The sequence below is a fragment of the Ogataea haglerorum genome (assembly GCF_019207285.1).
Source record: "Ogataea haglerorum isolate 81-453-3 chromosome Unknown 81-453-3_NODE_21_length_93740_cov_93.718138, whole genome shotgun sequence".
NCBI classification, from domain to species: domain Eukaryota; kingdom Fungi; phylum Ascomycota; class Pichiomycetes; order Pichiales; family Pichiaceae; genus Ogataea; species Ogataea haglerorum.
In genome coordinates this window covers 48,625-72,310 of record NW_025065171.1, presented here as the reverse complement: position 1 = coordinate 72,310, position 23,686 = coordinate 48,625, and the positions used below count along the sequence as shown (strand labels likewise).

The 23,686-nt window shown below is 43.7% G+C and overlaps 12 protein-coding genes across 12 annotated transcripts; 6 read left to right on the top strand and 6 right to left on the bottom strand.

Annotated features, from left to right (window-relative positions):
• Window positions 1-1,297: 1,297 nt before the first annotated feature.
• On the bottom strand, window positions 1,298-3,151 carry KL911_005320 (uncharacterized protein; the record flags this gene model as incomplete). Its single annotated transcript, XM_043200710.1, has 1 exon — window positions 1,298-3,151. The coding sequence occupies one exon, from the start codon at window positions 3,149-3,151 to the stop codon at window positions 1,298-1,300; it is 1,854 nt and encodes a 617-aa protein (XP_043051960.1).
• A 508-nt stretch (window positions 3,152-3,659) lies between these two features.
• Window positions 3,660-4,571, top strand: KL911_005319 (uncharacterized protein; the record flags this gene model as incomplete). Its single annotated transcript, XM_043200708.1, has 1 exon — window positions 3,660-4,571. The coding sequence occupies one exon, from the start codon at window positions 3,660-3,662 to the stop codon at window positions 4,569-4,571; it is 912 nt and encodes a 303-aa protein (XP_043051959.1).
• Window positions 4,572-4,796: 225 nt separating this feature from the next.
• Window positions 4,797-7,646, top strand: KL911_005318 (uncharacterized protein; the record flags this gene model as incomplete). The annotated part of the gene is made up of 1 exon (XM_043200707.1): window positions 4,797-7,646. The coding sequence occupies one exon, from the start codon at window positions 4,797-4,799 to the stop codon at window positions 7,644-7,646; it is 2,850 nt and encodes a 949-aa protein (XP_043051958.1).
• Window positions 7,647-7,951: 305 nt separating this feature from the next.
• KL911_005317 (uncharacterized protein) lies at window positions 7,952-8,632 on the bottom strand (the record flags this gene model as incomplete). The annotated part of the gene is made up of 2 exons (XM_043200706.1): window positions 7,952-8,527; window positions 8,627-8,632. 2 exons carry the CDS (start codon window positions 8,630-8,632, stop codon window positions 7,952-7,954), a joined length of 582 nt encoding a protein of 193 aa, XP_043051957.1.
• Window positions 8,633-8,753: 121 nt separating this feature from the next.
• KL911_005316 (uncharacterized protein) lies at window positions 8,754-9,386 on the bottom strand (the record flags this gene model as incomplete). Its single annotated transcript, XM_043200705.1, has 1 exon — window positions 8,754-9,386. The coding sequence occupies one exon, from the start codon at window positions 9,384-9,386 to the stop codon at window positions 8,754-8,756; it is 633 nt and encodes a 210-aa protein (XP_043051956.1).
• A 449-nt stretch (window positions 9,387-9,835) lies between these two features.
• KL911_005315 (uncharacterized protein) lies at window positions 9,836-11,836 on the top strand (the record flags this gene model as incomplete). The annotated part of the gene is made up of 1 exon (XM_043200704.1): window positions 9,836-11,836. One exon carries the CDS (start codon window positions 9,836-9,838, stop codon window positions 11,834-11,836), a length of 2,001 nt encoding a protein of 666 aa, XP_043051955.1.
• A 114-nt stretch (window positions 11,837-11,950) lies between these two features.
• Window positions 11,951-13,519, top strand: KL911_005314 (uncharacterized protein; the record flags this gene model as incomplete). The annotated part of the gene is made up of 1 exon (XM_043200703.1): window positions 11,951-13,519. One exon carries the CDS (start codon window positions 11,951-11,953, stop codon window positions 13,517-13,519), a length of 1,569 nt encoding a protein of 522 aa, XP_043051954.1.
• Window positions 13,520-13,601: 82 nt separating this feature from the next.
• KL911_005313 (uncharacterized protein) lies at window positions 13,602-14,222 on the top strand (the record flags this gene model as incomplete). The annotated part of the gene is made up of 1 exon (XM_043200702.1): window positions 13,602-14,222. One exon carries the CDS (start codon window positions 13,602-13,604, stop codon window positions 14,220-14,222), a length of 621 nt encoding a protein of 206 aa, XP_043051953.1.
• A 9-nt stretch (window positions 14,223-14,231) lies between these two features.
• On the bottom strand, window positions 14,232-14,816 carry KL911_005312 (uncharacterized protein; the record flags this gene model as incomplete). Its single annotated transcript, XM_043200701.1, has 1 exon — window positions 14,232-14,816. The coding sequence occupies one exon, from the start codon at window positions 14,814-14,816 to the stop codon at window positions 14,232-14,234; it is 585 nt and encodes a 194-aa protein (XP_043051952.1).
• Window positions 14,817-14,880: 64 nt separating this feature from the next.
• KL911_005311 (uncharacterized protein) lies at window positions 14,881-16,335 on the bottom strand (the record flags this gene model as incomplete). The annotated part of the gene is made up of 1 exon (XM_043200700.1): window positions 14,881-16,335. The coding sequence occupies one exon, from the start codon at window positions 16,333-16,335 to the stop codon at window positions 14,881-14,883; it is 1,455 nt and encodes a 484-aa protein (XP_043051951.1).
• Window positions 16,336-16,849: 514 nt separating this feature from the next.
• On the top strand, window positions 16,850-20,512 carry KL911_005310 (uncharacterized protein; the record flags this gene model as incomplete). Its single annotated transcript, XM_043200699.1, has 1 exon — window positions 16,850-20,512. The coding sequence occupies one exon, from the start codon at window positions 16,850-16,852 to the stop codon at window positions 20,510-20,512; it is 3,663 nt and encodes a 1,220-aa protein (XP_043051950.1).
• Window positions 20,513-20,521: 9 nt separating this feature from the next.
• KL911_005309 (uncharacterized protein) lies at window positions 20,522-23,638 on the bottom strand (the record flags this gene model as incomplete). The annotated part of the gene is made up of 1 exon (XM_043200697.1): window positions 20,522-23,638. One exon carries the CDS (start codon window positions 23,636-23,638, stop codon window positions 20,522-20,524), a length of 3,117 nt encoding a protein of 1,038 aa, XP_043051949.1.
• Window positions 23,639-23,686: the final 48 nt, after the last annotated feature.

Here is a 23,686-nt window from a genome sequence, read left to right as displayed (position 1 = left end):
AAACTCCTGTAAATGGTAACAACATTTACACTGATATTAAGAAACTCAATGAGGTTGATAGTGTTCTTACGATTGGAAGATCGACGAATCAAATTACGAATAGTATGTTCTACTGTGTCTTCCTGCGGTTGTTGATTAGTTGGGGAGCTAACTGTACACTTGATTGATACGTGCCATATTCCATACTTTTAATTTTTGAGAGCAACATATTGATCCAGTCGTCCCAGTCTTTTTTAGGACGATATTAGAGCAAGAACAGACACTCTCTCCTGAAGGACTCACATTCTATAATGATGACCAAGTACCAACAGGTGTGTCATGCTCATGGCATTGGTGTTTTCTGTTGTCACTTTCAAAGTTCATCTGGCCAGCACCCCCAGTGGAGTGAATTTTCTGCGTTGGCTATCAAATTGTTCATTGTCGTTCTTTTAAACGTTATTATGCGGATACCAGTTATTTCCCGGCCATGCAAGTTCTTCTTGAGCTCATCCTGATTTGCATTATTTCAAAATATGGTGACACCTTGATGCTTTTACCGTATGGGAATTGATATAGTGCGCCAGGCAGAGAAGCGTTTTTCGGTTAATTAGATTGGTTACTACCAAAGTTCGGTCAAGAGCAAATCTCTCCTTTTCATACCAAATGGGTACCATTTCCAAATCATTTTTGTTCATCTGGTGGCCGTTAATTGGGAGATCAAACCGCGTCAAAGACATTCTCTCCCCAGATCAAATTGAAAACTTTACCTATCCAAGCGAAATGTCCTATTATGCTTTCTGCGTTCTGGGTTTGATCGGGCCCAGGAGAGTATTCAACAAAATGAAGCCTGTGCATCCATATTGTTCCCCGGCTGGATTCTAAAAGTTCTATCTAAGTATCGGAAAACCTACCATGGGCAAAGGAAAGGTTTGAAGACAGCTGGTATCATTAGATGTTTTCTGAGTTATGCTCCATACAACTGGAGCTATTTCCTTTCTGGCTTGTGCCCATGTTTAGCACAAAATCACATTATGAAACAGCGTCACTCTAACCGGTGGGAAAAATAAATTTTTATGCTTGTCTCTGCGCTAGAAGCCGGTATTGTCTTTGCGGAGATCGGTGTCTTTTCAAAGTTCGGTATCACGAGAAGGATATTAGTTGGTGGCAAGACTTGGCTTCATAATCTGGAACAGAGGCAAATATTAACAAACATGTTTGAACATCCCTCCACAGCCCTTGATGGGTACTTTGGTCTACGTCAACAAGATCCTTAACAAAGCGCAAACCAAGGTGGACATTGACCGGTATAGTGTTGTGTCTAAACCTCCGTTTTTTTGGTGGCGGCTGTTTGTTTCTCTTTTTTCTCAGCAGCAAATCCATATTTGGATCTTTCTCTAAGAGAAGGACCCCACTTGGTGAACAACCATGGAACTGGGGCCAGGGCAAGCGCAATGAATGCAAAAACAGAGACACCCCAATAAATGTGGAGGTTTTCCATCATCTGGACCGTGAAAAGTGGGAAAACCGATGACACAATATATCTCAGGAGATTGTTGGCAGCCAAAGCCGACGCGACAGAAAGTGGAGGGTATGACATGCTGAAGTAGGTCAGGATAGAGAAGAAAATCAAAATCAGGGAAAATCCAAATGGCACACCGGCAGCAATTGGAGCCATCCAGTGAACGGAGTGCCTTCCTGTCCATGCAAGCCAGAACAAAGCTGGTGGCATTGCCACTGCTCCCAGTTTACATGGCAGAAGTCTAGACTCTGGGGATGGTGGCAAATTGTTGCCGTTTTTGTCTCTGAGGCCAACGTAACCATCTGGGTAGCGTCTGAAGAAGATCCTCTTGTCAATGTAAACGTAAGTGGCAGCACCAATAAGGATACCAAGACCAACACCTAAAAATGGGAGACCAGAAATGCCAAGCGACATGCCATACTGTCCTCTGAAAATGACTGGGAAAGCTTCGAAGAAGCCGAAAAGCACAGCAAAAATGAAAGCAGTGTAGGTGGAGAACACCAACACAATTGGTTCCACCACCAGCATTTCCATTGGTTTCAACAATGTGATGAACACCAAAATCACGAGGAATTTAGCGAGAGGCATGGTCTTCTTCAGCTTGAGGTTTCTCTTCTTGATTCTCTTTGTCATGATGATAGGTCTATAAGTTTCTGGAGCCAAAAAGAGAGGAATGAAAACTGCCGCAGCAAAAAAAAGATCAACCCACATTGTCCATCTGAGGCCACCAATCCTGTTCATATTCTTGGAGACTTTGTTCTCCGCAACGAAGCCACCAATTATAGGACCGACCACTGGGCCGCACAATGGAGCCATACAGAACAGGGTCATGGCTATACCAAGCTCGTGGGGTTTCCAAATATCTGTGACAGTACCTCCACCAATTGCTAAAGCAGCCGAGGCAGTGAAACCTGCGAAGAATCTGAGAACTAAAACCTGGCCAATGTTTTTTGAAAGACCGACACCCATGATAAAAAGCATACTAATAGGAAGAGTCGAGCAGTAAATGATCTTACGACCGAACACCTCGGACAATGGAGCAGCAATTGCTGGACCAAAGGCCAGACCAACCAAATAAAACGTTAAGCCTGCGAGACCCAGCGTTTGCGAAATTCCCCACTTGGCCATCATTTCTGGTATAGCATCCACATAGATGGAGGATCCAAGGGTTATTACAAGACACAGAAAGGCGATCGTCAGTGTGACAGCCCATTTTTTCCAATTTGGCCAGTTGAAAGGATTATCAGGATCATCGGGTCCATCCCAATCCATGGTACGAGGATCGTAACCTTCCTCCTCTTCTGTGCTCTTCTCTGCACCGGTAGATTCCTCTTGGCTGCGGTGTAACACTCTGTTCGAGAAACGTGACAAGTTCGTGGCAACTCTGTTTATCTGTCTGTCCTGTGCAGCTTCATAGAAATCATTATCATTAGTCCCTTCTTCATGGAGAGTGTTTTGCTGCGAAGCTGTATCATTGACAGAATGTTCCGTATCCTCTTGCTCAGTGTCCTCTTGTTGTGCAGCGGGATTTGGGATTTCAGAATCCTCGGCATCATAATTCGCAGAATATCTTTGACTCTCACTCAAAGATTCGACTGCAGATTCGTATCTGTCCTCAGTCAGGCCAGAGTCTAGTGATTGTGAAGATGCCATCCTCTAAATTAAAGATCACGATTATTCAGAGGAGCGTTGATATGAAATTTACCTGCAATAAAGTTTGTCAGTACTCGTTATGTATTTGTACTCAGGAAACTGGTCGAAAAAAACCTCATACCGAGCACATGCTGAACTGTAAAAATAACAATGAGACTACTTTTGCAGCCATATAAGGCCAAAATCAGGCTGACCAACTGTCACGCTATTGTCGTCCAGCTTGCAGGAAATTTGCTCTCGCGCATAAGCTTGACGACGTCTACTTTTAGTCGTCGATTACTGATGCTTCAACTCTTGGATTTTCTCCACATGCACTTGCTTCGAGACGTGACAGCATTGATTCTTCGTTGGCTTACCTAAGCAGGTGAAACGTTTTTTGTTTTGTTTTTTTCAACTTTGGCACCAGGCGGCCGCTCCTTGGCCTTGTTACCCTACTTGCAATGTTTATAGCAAATTACTTACCTGTACTTTACCTTGTGCCAAAGAAATAGTTCCCATAACGATTAGGATGGTTACAGACGAGGAAATATTGGCAACTCTTCCTGACAAAGTGGCAGAGCCTCCATTTGGCCAGACAGGATTCCCTGGTTACTTGACTGACAGTGAGAAGTCGGCTGTTGAACAGCTCAGAACTCTGCTCAAGGCTGAGGGTTACACACTTAGACTCGATGAACCAACTTTGCTCAGATTTTTGAGAGCTAGGAAGTTCGATGTGATGAAGGCCAAGGAGATGTTTATCAATTGCGAGAAATGGAGAAAAGAGTTCGGAACAGATACAATATTGGAGGATTTCAAGTACGAAGAAAAGCCACTAGTTGCCAAGTATTACCCGCAATATTACCACAAAACAGACAAGGACGGACGCCCGCTTTATATTGAGGAGCTAGGATCTGTGAATATCACTGAAATGTACAAGATCACCACTCAAGAACGCATGTTAAAAAACCTTGTTTGGGAGTACGAGTCGTTTGTCAGATATAGACTTCCTGCATGTTCTAGAAAAGCAGGCTTTCTGGTTGAAACATCGTGTACAATTTTGGATCTCAAAGGAATATCGATCTCTGCCGCATCGCAGGTGCTTTCATATGTGAGAGAAGCATCCAAGATTGGTCAGGATTACTACCCAGAAAGGATGGGCAAGTTCTATCTAATCAACTCTCCATTTGGATTCTCGACAGTGTTCAAGCTCTTCAAGCCATTTTTGGATCCTGTTACTGTTTCCAAGATTTTCATTTTGGGTGCCAGCTACCAGAAAGAGTTACTCAAACAGATCCCTGAGGAAAACCTGCCTGTCAAGTTTGGAGGAAAAAGTCAAGTCAGCGAGGCTGAGGGTGGACTGCTGTTGGCTGATGTTGGACCATGGAGAGAACCTGAATTCATTGGCCCTGAAGGTGAGGCACCAAGAGCGTTCAAGGTTTGATAGTCAGGGCGTAATGTCGTGCCTCAGAAGTCATATATACTGCCTAATCGTCATCTATCTTGCTGTAGCAGCAAACTTTCAATCATCTATACAGCATTCTCTCCTAACTCAATTTCCGCTTTTGGAAAGGTTTTTTTCATGCGACCTCTCAGCATTTTCGCATTTAAGCTTTTTCATTATTGAGATCTCCAACACGAAGGCTAAATATATATTGGCTGCAATTCGATGGCGAAGAGTGAGCTGAAGGACTACATGCTCCGCAATGGAGGCTCTGTGGCACTAGACTGTGTTAAGTGGTCCTATAAGTTTGACCACCTCCATGGTGACTCGCAGGGATGGAGTGAGGCTTCGCTGGAGATAACAACGAAGGGTGAGCTGATAATGGATGGGGATGCGGTGATGATCCCTAGTCTTCAAAAATGTGAAGTCCAGCTATTTCCAGAGCCCCGGGTATTGAAAGTGAAAAGCTTGGATCTCAAATGTGTGTTTATCAAGACACAACAGTCTGAATTCGAACCTTTGCTTTCATGCCTTATGGTATGGCAGAATCTGAAACCACAAGGATTCTACAACAAGTACTCTTTTAATAGGTCCATTGTTCACGACGAAAACCTTCGGACCAATGACCTGTTGGTTTGCAGATTTCGAGTTTACGGACCAGCTCCTAATTACAAGAAAATCCAGCTCAGTGGATTGCCAAAAACTCCATTGTATCCTTCAGAAGACAAACAAACCGAAGGATGGTTTACAGCCATGGGATATCTGAAGCATGACGGAATTCTGGACTTGCTATGCGAGAGTGATGGTGCGCTACTGTACTCTGTCGATATTACAAAGCTGTATTGTTCTGAAATCAGGCCTCTCCATCATTCTCTGTTCCAGCAGCCGAATATCCTCTTTGTCGGGCGAATAAACGAGCTTCGTCGAACGCATCGGTATGCAAACGAGATTGATAGCGAGGACGAAGCTCCATTCATCTTGAAAAACAATAGGCCTTTCTCAAGTATCCACCGAATTCTTATTCAGTTTGATTTAGGCATTGATCTGAAAGACTGGATTGTTGCTCTCAAAACTTTTGCGAAGATCGAGTACATTGGGAACAGATTCACTAAGGACCGGATGAGGCTTGTCAAAAACTACAAGCTGGAGGTTGTTGAAGCCAAATTCAACAATCCCTCTCTGGACCAAAATCTTCATCTTTATGTCGAACTGCATATGTGGGGAGGGCCATGGTATAGAACTGCTATCGTCAAGAACTCGAACCAGAATCCATTTTGGAAGGAGTTGTTTGACCTGGACCCTCCTCCGTCTGCAGAATTTTTCACGCTCTTGTTGAAGTCATCTAGCAACAGTTCAGTTTACAATTTGACTGAGGAAGATCCGGTGATTGCAGGAGCTTTCGTAACACCTGACTTTATGAGTGAACCACAAATGATGAAGAAGCTGCCGCTTTACGGCGAACAAAGCCATGAGATCGGATCCGTGACTATCAATTTGAGTCTTCGTGAGGTCCATATAATGTCATACCATAATTATAGAATGTTTGAAGGAATGATGAAAGGCATTGATGTGCGCGACCTTTTGCAATTTGTCAACCCATTGATCGAGCCTCAGAATGTGGACGACTTGTCGCAAATGCTGCTCGATATTTACCAAAGCGTTAATATGGAGCACGAATACTTTGAGCATCTGATGTCGTTTGAGCTGGAAAGTCTGAAAAATTCCGGGTCTAAGCGGCATTCAACCTCGCTCACTAATAATCTCAATACTTTATTCCGTGGAAGATCGCTTCTCTCAACGTCTTTGGAAAAGTATCAGATCAGAATCGGTCAAGAATATCTTGAAAAGTTGCTAGGAGAATTCATAGGCCAAATTTGCGCCGAAAATCTTATATGCGATCCAAACCCGAAAGCCTATCCAACTACCTATGAGGAACACTACCAAAATCTTCTTAACTACGTGGAGGAACTATGGAATAGAATCTATACCACTACTAACGATCTTCCTGAAGAACTCAAACAGGAATGGGGCCGTTTGAGAAGCAAGGTTGAGCATTCCGTGGATCCAAGCGATACGGAAACTCCTCTAAACGCTTTGTGCTCCTTTATCTTCCTTCGATTCTTGTGCCCTGCAATTTTGAATCCAAAACTATTTAACTTGTCGAGAAACCACCAGTTGGGTAGAGTTTCTAAGACTCTGACGCTGATTGCAAAAGTCCTTATGACGCTTGCAAACAGGTCACAGTTTGCTCCACATAAAGACCCAGAACTTCTTCGTCTAAATGAAGATTTTCTTAGCAAACGGAACGATGAATTGCGCTTGTACTGTGACAGAATAAGCGGACGCAAAATGGACTTCACGGAGAAGAAACTCGAAATGACTAATACCATGGGAAAACCCTCGCTGGATGCTTCTGAAGAAATTTTAAGTGAACTTCCGTCTAGATCGTACCTTATTGACAAGTATTTAAGACTTGCTGAGTTCGCCTCGCTTCTCGATTCGAAGAATTCGGAGACTATAGTTTCAACTGAGTCCAAAAGAAAGTCTGTCATGAGCGAGCTGAAGCTAGACCTACTGGGGCTGGACGACACAGACTTTGGATCCAGAGACTTCATCAAGACATTGCTGGAAGATGGAGATGATGAGCTCAACCAATTGATATTGGAGAAACAAAGCATCAACCTGGAAGATCTAAAGCGCCAGGCGTCGGTTGTGGTAGCGAAAACCAAAGCTCTGGAGCAAGCGATCTCAGAAACAGAGCTTCCGTCTGATTTTACGTCGGACTCATTCATGGAATTTGTGAACACCATCCTAAAGGCCGCTAGAATTGATCGGGATCACTGCCTGGTGTACGATCTGACCGGAAATGAAAATGGTAGCCTGGAATTATTCCTCAAGAACCGAAGACAGTCCGCAAACAGCCCTCGCGTGAACTCAAAACACTTGAAAGAGCAAGTCAATAAGTCTGGGAGCGCCCAATCAGTTTCCACTCTCCGAAATAGCGTATCTTCCGCAAGTCTGTCTTCTCCAAAGAGCACCTTCAAAAAGCTGTTTAAACGCAGGTCTATAACTTGACTTAATAGATACACGCTCCTAACCCGATTTTTTTCGTTCATCAAATAAACTAAGTTCTATTTCACACCATCACGATGTCTCAGGCTTATCCGTGGTATACAAGAGTTACCGATGTGGCACACCGTATCACTGTTTTGGGACTTGTTGGACTATCGCTCTACATGAGCGCTAATGTCGGATACACTTTATATATGACTGGCAAAGAAAACGAGAGAAGGCTCGCCCTACAAAAGGAGATGCAGGCCAAACAGGCCGAAAAGGATCAGCAATAATGTACATAGCTTGGGGAATACCATGCAAAGCGGTCAAGGCTTTGAGCTTTTATTTTTGCTTCTTTTAGCGCTTTTCTCTCCGGATACAGACTTTCGTTTCTTCCGGGCTTTGAGCGAGTGATGTAGCCCTTCTGTCTCGAGTGTCTTCATGCGTCTTTCCAAAGCGAATAACTCCTCCTCGTCCGGATCTATCTCGATCACGTCGCGGCTACAATACTCGGTATTGCAAATTGGACATCGCGCTTTAGTGTATTCTCCAACCTTTGTGGAAGACAGAAGAGAAAGCAGAGCCTTTTTCGACATCACACATCCACAAGGTACCAGGTATACAAATTTGGGTACTGTAGCTGATGTTATGTCGTACTCTGCAGAGGTAAGTTCACACTTTAATGTATTTTGATCCAGTTTGATTTTGAGCTCCACGACGTCTTTGAGGGATGTAAGATGGCTCAGTTTATCGTTCTTGAGATATTCCTTATTGAGTAGGAACTCAAGAAATGCGTCCTTGTTGAAAAGCTGGCCTCTGTAGTCCGAGACTACTGGACGGTTTAGCTTTTCATTGGATAGGGCACAAACAGCAAAGGCACTAAGGGATTTGCCCTTTTCCTTCTCTTTTTCCGAGGCGTAGAAGTTTACGATCAGCTTTCTGGACGGGATGGAGCCTCCATCGTTCTAGATGTTAGTAAGCAACCGAATTTTCGTACATACACCCATTTTTCGCGATTCAAAGTTTAGAAATAATTATGCGTCATAAATATTCGTTTCTATCATAATCCTAAATAGAACTCTCCGAAAATCAGGACCAGCCTGAAGAGCTTGCCAAGCAGATATCTAACTAATCCAAGTTCTCCTTGATGAGTCTGTTGATGCGAGCAAATCTTGCCTCATTTAAGTCGTCTCCACTCACCATTGGTTTTCCGTTCACAAGCAGAATGGGCAGCTTCTCGACCTTGAAGTAGTCTACCATGTAGTTTTTGAGAGCATCGTTATATGGATGCTTGCTTAGGTTCATTAGTAAAGGGTCCCTCCATAAGCTTCTAGCGAGGCTTTCGTAATTGCGGTTCAGCGAATCGACAATCAAAACCAGTTTGGACACAAGCGTAATTGCCTCTACTTCTTTCTGTAGAAGGGGTCTTTTCTTGACAGGCACGGCTGCCGACCTTTCGGACTTCTTTAATCTTGCACTGGCAGCGTTAACCAAAACATTGTACCCGGAATCATACGGCACCCTCTGGGAGCTGCGAGCTTTGTGGGCGTGGCGATCAATAATGAAAGGTTCCTGGTTTGCGTGGGGATCAGGCATCATGAGATAATGGGAATGGGCTGAAGACTTTCTGACCGTGACAACAGCGGTCAAGATGCATAGACTAATGAGGACGCACAAAAGAATCCGGTTCAACGTAGATAATCTGCGTCGCGGAATCCAACCTTGGCCTTTTTCGATGTCTACCCAGGGCTTTTCAATCATGATTGAGAAAGATAAGTTATGGGGGAAATTGCAGTTTATAAAGTTACGAGTCTAGCAAATCATCAGAGGTCATTTCATGCAGGTGCAAACACTTGTTTCACACAAAGCTATTATTAACTTCCCCAGCTCAATCTCACTATGCAAGCTCATGTTTTTATGTTGATTCTGTTTTATTGGGATTGACTTTTTGCTGCTCGATGAACATTCATTTACCTAATTCATCGGATTCACACGCATATTATTACTTTAAATCTAGCTGGAATTCTAGGATTTATCCCACACTGCAAGATAAATGCGCATGTACAATGCCTTACCATGTATGTGAAAACTATTGCGCGCAAAGGCGGCAAAAACAGATCGACGCCACTTGCGTCTACAGCGTCGATCGTCGTCCAAATTGATCGATTCGCGTATGTAAAATCAAAACAATAGGACAACCGTTTGATCAGATGTTCAATGTATCGCTGAACACAACTAATCCTAAAAAGCCAGGACCATCCAAGCAGTCTACTTTGGCGTCGTTCATAAGTTCTTCAAAACCCAATCGAGACGTCAAGGCGAATCAGCCGTTCCCTGCACTCAGGTTAGACAAGAGAAGCGTATCTAACGACCAAGACTTCCCGCAAAATAAGGAGAATGCACCCAAACGCGTGAAATTGGACCGATCGGTCTCCTGTCTGGGGTTTGGCCAGCAGGATACACCTGTTTCGGAGGTGTCTGCCTCTCAACCATCCAGCTTCAAACACTCAAAACCCATTGAAAAGATACAATTAGAAAAGACAGATATCGACGTATCGACGAGACCAGAGGTAAACATTGGCAGGTCCATCAAGCTGCCCGCGCGTAAACCAATGTCGGCTTCGCGTCAGAGATCGTTGCCATGGTCGAATCTGAACCTGAAAAAGATTTCAAATCCACGCAATCAAAACAAGCCGTCATCTCAAAATGGCAACAGTGTTAGCGGATCTCTATCGGCGGAGCAGCGCAAAGTCATTGAGATGGTGCTATACGAGCGCAAGAACATTTTTTACACAGGTTCTGCAGGTACTGGTAAGTCTTTCCTGTTACGTGAAATAATCAAACGCCTGAGGAACAGATATGGCTCTAGTTCTATTGCAGTGACTGCTTCAACTGGTTTGGCGGCCACAAATATTGAGGGCACCACAATTAATCGATTTTCTGGTATTGGGTTGGGCTCTGAGCCAGTCAATAAGTTGGTGGGCAGGATAAAAAGCAGACGAAGTATCGTTGAGAGATGGAAAGGCACCAAAGTGCTAATCATCGATGAGCTATCTATGATAGACTCCATCTTTTTTGACAAGTTGAACGAGATTGCAAAGCAAATACGAGGTAGCAACAAGCCGTTTGGCGGCATCCAACTCGTTTTGACGGGAGATTTCTTCCAGCTTCCCCCTGTTTCGTTGAGCAAAATGGGTGCAGCTAAGTTTTGTTTTGATGCGGTCAGTTGGAAGGAATGTATTGATGAAACCATTCTACTAACTAAGGTTTTCAGACAAAAGAACGATTCAGACTTGATTGAAATGTTGAATGCCTTGAGAATTGGTAAGCTTTCAGATGAAATCAAGCGGAAATTCAAAAGGCTTGAACGCCCTCTCCAATACAATGATGGTATTTACCCTACAGAGCTCTACCCAACAAGAGAAGAAGTTGACCGTGCTAATTTGGAGAGACTGAATTCGCTTCCAGGACGTGTCTATACCTTTCAGAGTCGCGATAATTTCCCTCCCAATGGAAACCCAGCGATATTCGTCAAGCAACTGGATGGTCTAATGTGTGCAAAAATGTTGCAACTCAAAGAAGGTGCACAAGTAATGTATCTGAAGAATGACCTGGAAGATCCTCAATTGGTTAATGGATCTATTGGGAAGATAGTCTGTTTCTGCAGTATCGCACTTTGGACCTTATTCACCAACACGTTCAAAGAATACGAAAGGCCAATGCACACCGATCTTCTGGTAATGGCATCTAGGTTTACTGGTAATGAACCGACCGCCCAGGACGAAGAATTGTACAACGAGTTCCTGGCTACCAATTATAATAGTCCTTCGCAGGTGGAACTTGCTAAAGAAATGATCCGAACAGCCAAAATGTCTAAACTGTCAGAGGTGTTGCCCCTTGTCAAATTTTCTCATAGCTCACTGAAGCTTATAGAGCCAGTGCCATTTTCTCCTGAGTCTAATAGCGAATTAAGCCGTGAACAACTTCCGATCCTGCTTTCATGGGCCTTGTCCATTCATAAGTCTCAAGGGCAAACATTGGAGCGCGTCAAGGTCGATCTGACCAAAATCTTCGAGAAAGGTCAGGTCTACGTTGCTCTGAGTAGATGTGTGGACACGAAAAACCTTGAGATTGTAAACTTTGATGAAAAACGTATCAGGATCAGTGAAGATGTTGTCCAGTTTTATGAGAATCTGAAGCAGCTCAAATGAACGTGGTGTTGCAATGTCTTAATTATGTACAGTGCGGATTTCTTTTTCGCAGTCCATTTGTACGGCTGTGATTCAAAAATAAATAAATAATCATAAGTAAATCTGATCCGCTTAATGTGGCTTGTCGAGTCTACGGACGATGGTATATTGCATCTTTTGCTGCCAGACAAAGTGTACTTAGTGGGACGCAAGAAAGATGCAGAATTCCACATACCGCACAAGTCGGTGTCAAGACTCGAATTTTCGTTCAAAGCCAAAGGTGATACCCTAGAGATTGCAAACGTGTGCCCTAGACCAAAATTAGGTGCTGTGGAGATCAATGGCGTGTCTCTGGGATATCAAGAAGTTTTGCGTTTTGATTCAGGTACTGGTGATCTGACTATCCGTGGAAAAGGTTTTTTAATGAGAGCTATTTGGAAAAATATGGTTACAAATATAGTCTTCCCTGAACTCCAGGATTTGGCTCATTCCGATGATCGCCACATAACACACTACTTTGTCACTGGAGAAGAGACAATTGGTCAATTAATCGAGCTCTGCCGTTCCAACCCTGAGATCAAAATCATGGACAGACAGTGGCTACAGCAAATTAACTGGCCAGGACTAGAATCAAATTTCCAAAAATATTGGCACGATGATCAGATTTGCCTACCTGCTATTGGCAAAGCTTATGATGACTTGAAGGATCTGAGCGGTATTCAATTCAAAAAACCAGGGCCTTCGGACTTGTTGGTTTTTTGTTTCCGTTGTCATCACGAGAGTGTCGGTCGATTCAAAAAGGTCGTTGACGAGAACATGCCGATTAAGGTAGTTCTGGAATTTGATCCATCTGCTGCCGAAGTGAAAGATACGAAAAAGCTCGCTGTGCAAGACATTCCGTCCGCTGGTCTTGGTTTCAAGGATATGCTTTCTTCGGGGGACTCCCAATCAAGCCGGAGGCATGCTAAGAGAATGTCAGGCTCATTAGGATCTTCCCAGATGTTCCTCCCGGATATTGACGATTTTGAAGTTATAAAGAGCGACCCTGTAATTTCTTCGGAAAAGGATACAACGTCAAGGGCAGCTTCAAATGAGACTGGTGTTTCTCCCGGTAGGGAGGTGATTGCAAGATTTCAAGCATTGCTACACTCTACTAGAGATCCTGTACAACGGGCTGACCAGAATGAATCGAACAAAAGTATAACTGAGCCTACTTCGACATCTACTTACGCACATAAAAAAGAAAGCTCCCATGAGCTGCCCCTGGTCGAGGTTCTCCAAGAGGCCAAAAAGGCCAAAGAAGAAAGCCAGGATCGGGAGATAGCTGGAGAGACTTTGCAACCAAAAATCACAAAATTTATCGTTGCAGTCAAAGAATTCCAGCCTCATCAGTATATGGGTGCAAACCGCAAATGGAGAGGCCGCGAGGACTACTCCAATTTTCGAAAGACTAACAACGGTGAGCAGAATGATGTTGTTTTTGATGCCATGGCCTCTTATATTAGGCTCAAACCGTCAAGCTACAACTCTGCTCTCACACGAGAAGGTATTCATCTTGAAGAGGACCGAATCCCCGAGCTTGACCGGGAATTCGATTTTCCACGTCGTAAACGACCATTTCCGTTCAGGCCAGCAGCTATGGTGCAGCGGGCCTCTATTGATGACGACGATGATATCCCTGTGTTCAAGAGTTCCCGAAAATGAACTTATATATCTTGCACGCTTTCACGGTTGACAGACTACGAAACATAATATATGGCGCCACGAAAACTGTTAAACCAAATTCATGAACAGGCTCATTTTTAGGCGATTTCAAAGTACGCATAAAGCTCTCTCACCAGCTCAAAAGGCATATCTGGACCGGGTGATCCGCGTTGACCAGGCTGGAGAGCTTGGAGCGGATTTGATCTACGCAGGTCAATATATGGCACTGTCGCACAAGCCTGCACTCAAGCCCGTGCTGAGACACATGTGGGACCAGGAAATACACCATCACAACACTTTCAATCGTTTGCAGGTTGAGCACAGAGTGCGTCCCTCGCTGCTGACCCCAGCCTGGAAAGTAGGTGCGTTTACAATGGGACTTTTCACGGGTTTGCTTGGTAAAGAAGGTGCAATGGCTTGCACTGAGGCCGTGGAAACTGTCATTGGAAACCATTACAACCAGCAGCTACGTGTGCTTGCCAATAGATTCCAAGACATCGAAGAGATAGATAGCGATAAAACATCGGATTCAGCGGATATTAGGAGCCTGAAGGAAACTATAAAAGTGTTTAGAGATGAAGAGCTCGAGCATTTGGACACAGCAATTGAGCACGACTCAAAAAAGGCTAGGCCATACTGGTTGTTGACAGAAACCATTAAACTCACATGCAAAGCTGCCGTCTGGACCGCAGAGAGGATCTGAACGCCTGGGTCACACCAGATCATTGTATATGTTTAGTGCTTCAAGCACTTCGGAACTTAGATTTCTATGATTAATGAATTCTTCGATGGATATTAGATCTCGGGACTCGTGTAGATGTTTGCCAAAACCTTGCCATATTTTGCCTGCTTTGAGTTCTGGAGTAGCTTCGTCTTCAGAGAGATGCAGTGTATTTGTCCCCACCATTCTGTATATGCTTTTTATTACTGTAAGCAGGTCATCATAGCTGATAAAGCCATCTCTGTCACGGTCATACACATTGAATGACCATTTTAGCTTGTCTTCTATTGAGCCTCGCGAAGCCAAGCTTAAAGAAACAATAAAACTATGAAAGTCAATGTATCCCTTCCCATTTGTATCAAAAGCTTCAAATGCATATGAAGAGAACTCGGTAGGATCGCCAAACGGATAGAACTGTTTATGAATCTTGGTAAATTCCTCTTTTGTCAGTTGGCCATTTGGGACATCCCTGCGAAACCCCTTGTACCATTGCTGGAGCTCTCGTGCAGAGAATTTCGTTTCCTGTCTCAAAGTTGAGATATCCTCCTTGTTCAGTTTACTTGTTTTTTGCCCCATTGGCGAACGAGCATGAACTACAAAATAAAGGTCAGAAATAAATTCTTTAATGTCGACGCGTCGATTAGTCCTTGTTAATTAGGATGTTACTGAGAGAAATCAAAAACATGCCAAAGAAAGCAAATCCTAACACCCTCTCTTGCTTTCCTCCAAATCCAACAGCACTTGTTATCATCTGGAGACCGATGTATGTGAGGAAGCCGGATGTCACTGCTATCAAAGAGCCAAAAAGTAGCAAATTTACGTCCTGATCCAAATCAAGATTTCCTCTGAATATTATCCATCCAAGCACTGCCCCTATAGGCTGAGCACTCGCTCCAAGTATGCTTGATATGAAAAATGCGCGTGTCTTGCTGTTTAGCGCAATGCAAAGCGGCAGGGTCATTGTGAATCCTTCCACTATGTTGTGGATGAACATCGAAAGAAATATTGAGAATCCCAAGCTAGGATCTGCCTGGGCCGTAGAATACATAATAAACCCTTCTGGAAGTTTGTGTATTGTGATTGCAAGAACTGTCTGCAGCCCAATGGAAAGCAGTCGAGACAAGGGCGTCTGAATATGGTGATGGTGGTGTTCAAGCGAGCGGGAATCAGAGTTGTGTATATGCTCGTGGCCGTGATGATTCTCACCATCTTTGGAATGGTTGTGCTGGGAATGACCATTTTGTTTATGAGTCGAGGAGGTTTCGTGGACATTGACTAGCAAGGGAGAGTTAACTTCCAACTCGGGGAATTTCGAACAAATCTCATTCTTGTTGACAATGAGTTCTCTGTCCTTGTCGAAGAACATAAGATTCTCTTCACTTGGTAAGGTGCAAAAGTGCAGCTCGTTATGAGTCGATTTTTTGCCTGCATGTAAATGATGGCGTGCGATAAGTTCTTCTTGACAAGAATCTATTGTACCCAGGCACTCACCTTCAACTTCGGCTCCTTTCAAAGTTTTTAAGGATAAATCCACAAGGGACATCTTTTTAGGGGCTATTGTATAGTCTTGTTGGTCATCGTCAGCAACGGAAGAGCGATTGTGAGCATGATGTGAAAAGTAATCGTGAGGCTTGTGTCCACGAATTAACAATGGACTTTCCTCTGAAGTAGACTCCAGATCGGACGCTTCCGTATCTGAATGGCCAGACTCGTCATCATGAACGCAATGGACAATACTCTCATTGGTGAAAAAGTGGATCGCCAGATTGAGCAAAGTACAACAGATGATACCGACGAAGAAGAAGGTGACCAGCAAGGCTTTATGTAATGCTGGTTTACCTTCAATTGATCGAAGTTTTTCAAAGTATTTGTCTGCTTCAGAAAGTAGTCTGTTGAGCGATGTGAATAGTAAGCTACCCGAACTCAGCGATAATGTGGCCACGAGGAAAGGGGTATTCTTTTGAATGTTAAAAGGATGTTTTTCGTATAGTCTGGGGAATAGCACGCGATACACAGTGTCTGTGTATACCACTAGACAGCCTGCGATAGTAGTTACTGCGGTAAGCAGCACCAACACCCAACCCTGATCAGTCATTAGCTGGTTTACTTATTTTAAAAAACAAGATTTTTTAATTTAGTTGCCCTCAAATTTAGACAGCTTGCTTGATCTGTAAATACAAACGTGAAGTAGGGTGCCAAATCTAAGCACCAGATATTATGAATACGGATACGCAAACTGTTTAGGGCTAACGCCTACTCATACTTCATTTAGCTAGCTCGAACCATCTGTCAGAAAGTTTACTATCTATCTATATTCCAACAACTATCATCATATGAGTCAGTTGTCCCTATCAGATTTTTCATCACATCGATGGCTGCTGACGGTTGTACCGGTCCTCCGATACACACGTTAGCGTGAGCGAAAAAAGTACAGTAGTGGTTAGCAGGAGTTAAAATCTTTTTGTACAATTTTTTTTTCGCCTTTGGCATTTTTCTCGAGCACTTCATCGCCTTCTCCATTGATCTTCCCAATGCGGAAATTCCAAAATCCAAACTGAATCCTTTGATCGAGATATATATTGATGTGAATCCAATCACAATGCTACCAAATGGAAGAAAAGGACTTCTCCGGTTCTCCTGTGACCATAACATCGGTGCTGGACACTTCTAGAGTCACGGAAGTGTGTCGCAAGAGATGGCTATTCACGTTTGTCGAGGCCAAAGACTACTGGCTACTTCTTCCTGCATTGGTTTTTACCATCCTTTCTGCCATGGTCCCTGCAACAGTTGCAGTGCTGTTAGCAAGAATTTTCAATAAGCTGGAGAGCTTTGGTCGCAACGAATATTCAAGCGGCTATGATTTCGTGGCCGATGTGCAATGGCTTTGTTTTGCAATCGCTTTCGTCGGACTCGGTGCCACGTTTTTCAACTGGCTGGGGCTCAGTTGCTTTCTTCTTGCCGGAGAGAGACAGCAAAAACGTTGTCGACAGGAGGTGTACCGATCTTTGCTTCGGAAGGAAGTAGAATGGTTTGACAAGAAGTCGGATCTGAATTCCAATTTGTTGCAGGTGAACAGATGCATAGAGGAGTTTAGGATGGGTGTCTCTGAGTGTCTAGAGATGCTGATTAAATCAGTTGCCATGCTTTGTGCGTTACTAGTATTAAGCTTCTACTATTCGTGGAGGTTGACTTTGCTGGTCGTGGCTACCATTCCCATAATCGTACTGGTTACCGGAGTCTGGGGAATATTTATTGGAAAATATACCGCTTTGGAAAACAAACACTCAGAGGATACAACCAAGGTCCTAGAGTGGAATCTGCTTAATTATCTGTGGATCAAAATTGTTGATTCCTCGTCACTAGAAAAAAGGAAGCTGGATGCTGCTACTAAACTAACTTCCCAGAGCTTCTTGATAATGAAGCTTTTCTTCAACCTAAACGCGGGCATGATCAAGTTTTTGGCACTCATGATGTTCGTTCAGAGTTTCTGGTATGGATCGTTTCTAGTGCGCAAGCACCTTAATTCTTCAGGCGACATTGTTTCCTGTTTCTATTCTTGTCTCACGGTTTCACGAATCTTCTCAACCATTTCTTCGCAGATTGTGAGTCTGAAGACAGCATGGATCTCACTAAAGTATGTATTTGAAAGCGTGAACTGCACAGGCAGCGCTTATGAAGGCGGATTTCGACCCAAACATGATATCATGGGTGATATCAAGATTTCTAATGTCTCCTTCAAATATCCGGTTAGAGACGACTGGGGGCTTAATAACATCACGCTACAGATCCCTGCAAACCATCTGTTATATATTGTTGGGAAATCAGGCTCAGGGAAATCCACTCTTGCGTCCCTGATTCTGAGGTTGTACCATTTTGACGGCAAAATTACCTGTGACGATTATGATATTTCGAGACTGGACCAAAGCTGGTTGGCCTCACAGATCACTTTAGTTCAGCAGCAATGCACTCTCTTCGGTGGTACAATTTTTGAAAACCTGACTTTGGCCTCTCCTACTCCCGTCGCTCCCAAATTATTGAACGAGGCCTTGCAAATAACTGGTCTTGATCAGCTAATCGCTTCTCTACCAGCAGGAATAAATACGAAAGTTGGAGGAGGTTCTGGGTCTATAACACTGAGTGGGGGACAGCGACAGAAAGTTGCCTTGTCTAGGGCAATCATCAGAAACACTCCTGTCCTGATCCTGGACGAAGCTTTGTCAGCGGTGGACTACAATCAGCGCATCATGATCTTAGAAAAGCTCAAAAGAAACAGAAACAGAAGGTCCACAGTCATTATGACGCACGACTACTCGGAGATAGCAGATTCAGATTACGTTGTTCTCATGGAAAGTGGAAAAATTGAGGAGCAGGGTCTCAAGAGTGACCTGCTAAAAGGGAACACCAGGTTTGCTTCTCTCCAATACGAAATGGATACCCCCGATAATCCTTTTGGTGATGAAAAGGAGGAAGAGGAACTTGAAGAGAGAATGGATCAGCCCGATGAATTGGAGAACCAAACCCCCGAAAAAGTGAGCATGTTACAGCTCCTGCGCCAGCTGTGGCATGTTCTTACCTTTGGTTCTAGGGTCTGCTTCCTGCTTGGCATTATGATTTCCGTGGTGAATGCATCCATGACGCCCTTGTTCACCTTTTTTCTATCCAAGCTAATTCTCGGGATAGTGACAGTTGGTCAGCAGGTATCCAGTGCTTATATGGTGAAGTGGTCCCTGGTTCTTATGTGCGTGGCATTCATGGATGGACTTTCGTTGTTTGCTTCTAAGATGGCGCTAAGCCAGAGCTCGGAAACATTGGTTGGCCAGCTACGTAACAGAGCTTTTGAGAAGATTCTAGCTCAACCTATATGCTGGTTTCAAAATATAAATCCAGGCGCTCTTTCGTCCCTACTTATCAATGATATTAGGGACCTCAGGACCATGATTTCAGATGTACCAAGTCAGCTTATTTCTATCATTGCCCTCTTATTGATTGCCATGGTCTGGTCGCTGATCGTCTGTTGGAGATTGGCGCTAGTCGGCCTCAGCTTTGCTCCCCTTTTCGCTATATTCTCAACTTTATTTTCAATCCTCTTGCAAAAATATGAGACAGCCTACAAGCAAGCATCAGACGACGTGGAAGAAGTTGTTCATGAAAGTGTCTTGGGAATGAAAACAGTGGTATCACTCAATCTTCAGGGTCATTTTCAAGCCAGATTTAACGATCACATGAATCAATTGAAGCATGCAGGAAAGCGGCGGGCACTTATTATCTCTATAGCCATGGCTGCGCAGAATATTGCAATCTATCTCTCACAAGCAATCATGCTGTATTATGGAATCAAACTGGTCTCTGAGGGCTCAATCACTCTGGTTCAGATGATGCAGGTGGTAGCTTTGATAATGTTTACTGTCGGTTACGTTTCTGCTGTGCTTTCCTCAATGCCAAACGTGAACAAAGGTGTTTTAGTTTTTATGAAGATACTGACTTTGATCCAACTTCCGGAAAATATACAAGAATATTATGGGACAACCAAACCGATATTTAACCCAAATAAGCCATTGATCAAATTCCAAAATGTGCAATTTAGTTACGGTCCAGGCACAGCTCCCGTGTTGTGTAACTTCAATTTCTCGCTCAATATAAATATGATCACCTGCATAGTGGGCAGATCTGGCTGCGGAAAATCAACTCTTCTAAATCTCTTATTTCGGCTCTTCAGCCCTCAGAGGGGATCAATTAAATTTTGTGGAACAAACCTTGATCAGCTTCATATGTCTGAGCTCAAAAAAGAAGTTGCTGTTGTCACCCAGAACCATTACTTTTTTGATGGTACTATTTTTGAGAATCTGACATACAATCTGCATAAACCTGTTACGAAAGCACAGATCTACGAAGCTCTCGAATTGGTTGATATGGCAGATTTCGTTCACGGCCTTCCAGATAATTTGTTTTCGCGCATCGGTGGCTCTTCAAACCTCTTGATTTCTGGAGGACAGCTACAGCGGCTTTGCATTGCTAGAGCTCTTATTAGATCGCCTAAAGTCTTGGTTCTCGATGAGTGTACAGCATCGTTGGACCCGCAAAATGTCAAGCGGGTTGCAAAAATTCTACTGGGACTGAAAAAACACGTGACCATCATCATGGTAAGCCATCAGAGAGAAATGATGCAGATCGCGGATACCGTCGCATACATGGAGGACGGGATTATCAAGGAGAAAGGTCACTTCGACACGCTGTCAAACAGAAGAAATCTTTTTTATCGACTCATTAACTAACTATGGTGATCATGTATGGAGGTGAAGACATATGTAAGGCACTTCAACATCCTCGCCCTCTTGATCGTCGCAGCAAATCTCAAATATCAAAGTCTTCTCGTGTTCAGGAACTGGTTTCTTGGACACCGTCTCTATAAGCTCGGTCAACTTCAGTGGCAACCTGGTTTTCAGTTTGCTTGGAGGATGGAATGACCCATACAACAGAGAAACTCCATGCGACAGCATAGTGATTTCAAGACCTTCTTTCTCTTTGAAGTAATCGAGAAGCTCTTGCAAAGTCATATCTCCGTACAAGTCAAACCTATCCCAAATCTTATCGAACGTTTTATCGTTGTATTTGCCGGAGGGAGATTTGATAGGCTCGGAAAAGCCAATGAAAGGTAAGGCCAAGTTGACGAAACCGTTCTTATACTTCTCAATAATCGTTTTGTTGTCAACAACCTTGTAAAGCTCCAAACACACCAGACCAGTGACCAAGGCGGTCGTGGTAGCGATAGCTGGTATAATTTTACCGGCAATGAATTTTGTCTTGGATCTGTCTGCAGTAGCGATGTGGTAGTTCAAGGCTCTGCAATTTGAGGCCGCAGTAATAAACTCAATGTGATGGTTTGTGTCATCATCCTTCTCAAACTCCACAGCATTTAGTCTATACCCTGCCAGAGAAGAAGCCGTTGGCAGCGAAGCAGCAAGCTTCTCGATGGCTCCTTGGTCCATAACCATATCGGCATTAGGATCAGGATCATTGTCATTGGCTTGGATCTTGACATCGGATTTTGGACTGAATGGCTCTATAGTGACAGAGGACAGAATGCGATCATAATAGGCCCTGTCAGGCTCTCCCTGATCCCCCTTCAGACCATAAACATAGGCCAACAAGTTAGCACCGGCAACGATGTAATGAAAATGATCATCGTTGTTGATATCAAACACCAAAGGATCAGGCGCCCTTTTTGGTCCAGACCAGAATGGGGCACCGGTTGACGTGACAGCATCCTTTGGGAAATTGTAAAGTAGCTGTTGTATGTCGTGATTGAAGGTTTCCTCAAACTTGCGTCTAGCCCATTTGATACAATCATCAAAAGTGTAAGGTCTGTCTTTGGTGAGGTAAGCGCTAATAGACTCCAAAATGCCCTTCACATCACCACTTTGTTTCAAAGTGCTCTCAACAAAATTAGGCTGTGACAGGTAAAGGTTCACATTTTCTGGAGCATCAGTAAAGTAACCTTGGAAAAGCGACTTGGCCCACGCAATCGTGTGATCAATCTTGTTTGGGAAAGACCTTAATGTACAAAGCGGAATAGACTTCTCTGGTGGATCCTGAGAAGAAGAATATGACTCAGTAAGATGTGGAATGATAACCTGTGTGTTGCCCTTGGTTCCCAAAGTACCAGACTCCAAAAGTGGTTTCTTGAAAAAGACACATCTCCTGTCAACATAGGTTCTAGCCTCGACATTGTCTAGCGCATTGGTCACAAAATCAAGACTCTCCCAAAAGTTGTTGTCGAAAATGTGCTCGCTTTCTGGACCAACCTTATCAGTTCTAGGCTCTATTTTGCCCTTAAGGTCTGGGTTCATGGCACACACCGCTTGAGAGGAAACTTCAGACTTATTTTTACCGACATCCTTTGGCCTGAATAAAAATTGTCTATTCAAATTGGACTTTTCAATAGAGTCATTGTCTGTGAGGTATATCTTCCCCTCCGGTCCGCTTCCCAGTCCCATCATGGCCCAATTCTTCAGCATTTCACATCCAATAGCACCAGATCCGACCAAGAACACTTTCAAATTAGCAATCCTTCTTTGAAAATCGAGTCCGAATACAGCAATTTGGTTATCGTATCTGGAGTTAATCGGTTTGCACGTCTCCTCCGTACGAGGATACTCTTTACTCTCAGGAAGAGATTCGAAAGAGTCAAAGTAGAGCCATTGTTTCACTGGGCCAAACTTACCCGAACAAGCCTTCAACACCTCTTGAGCAACTAGACCACCATAGAAAGCAACCATTGCTGGCAATTCACCTCTGGCCCCATAAGAGAGTTCCTTAATCAAATTTTCGTCAATGTCAGCACCGCCTAGAATGTTCGGATATTTGGAGTTCAGCCGCTTGACCAAATCCACAACTTCAGCCGCATCAGATTCAGAATGTGGTCTTGGAAGCTCACCATGGATTTTTTCAAACTCATTCAAAGCTTGGAATCCAAGGTGGAACAGAGGCGGTCTTTCCATTTTTGCAAAATCTGAGTAAAAGAATTCTGGGTTCTCCAGCTGCGTGGATAACTTTTGAAAGGATATTTGCTTTGGCATCTTGACTTGCGTGTAAATTCCTCCTTTGATATAGGAACCCCAACTTGGATCAAAATCCACCAATTGGTAGGCGTATGGCCCCAGAACTTTAATTTTGTAAGCAGTGCCGTCATTCAGTTTATCAATACCTTGCACTTCAGAAAACTTGACGTAATCTCCGTCTTCCAATCCATGTCTATTGTCGTCCAACATGGTAACAGTTCCATTCTTTTCAATATCTGAGACTATACCTGTGTGCGGCTCTTCTCCGTTTGGATCGAAAATCGTAAACGCTTCACCAAAGTCCACAAATAACTGACCAACAAGTCCTTTAATATCTGCGTGTATGTATCTAGTTCCCTTTGCATGAGTAAGCTCATTAATTTCTAATTGTTTTTCTAATGGGGTCTCTGTGGTAACCACAACTTGGAAGCTAGAAACAGTTTCTCCAGTAAGGTTGCTCACAATTGAGATTGGCACATAGGCATTAAGCTCGGCAAGTCTAGGCAATGAAGCTTCGGCACGAGACTTACCGATATCGCTCTCAGTTAAAAAGAACTGGGCAGATAGATCGGTCAACGTGACAGGGGTAGGGTCGTAGATGGATAAAGACTTAACTCCTGCCAGGGCAACATTTTTTGCAATCTCAATTCCCAGGCCTTTCAGACCTATGATCAGAACATTGGACGAGGCCATCTTGAGCATGGCCTCTTTTCCCAGAACGTACAATTGACGGGAGTAGAGTCCCTCATCAATAGCCTCTTCCTGAGGAGAGTCGACTTGCATTTTCTGGTCCTTAAAAGTTAGCTTTTCTCGGGCCAAAGACATGTTACTTACTGTCATGAGCTGTAGTGGCAAATATATATAAAACTTATTTGATCTGCACACTAA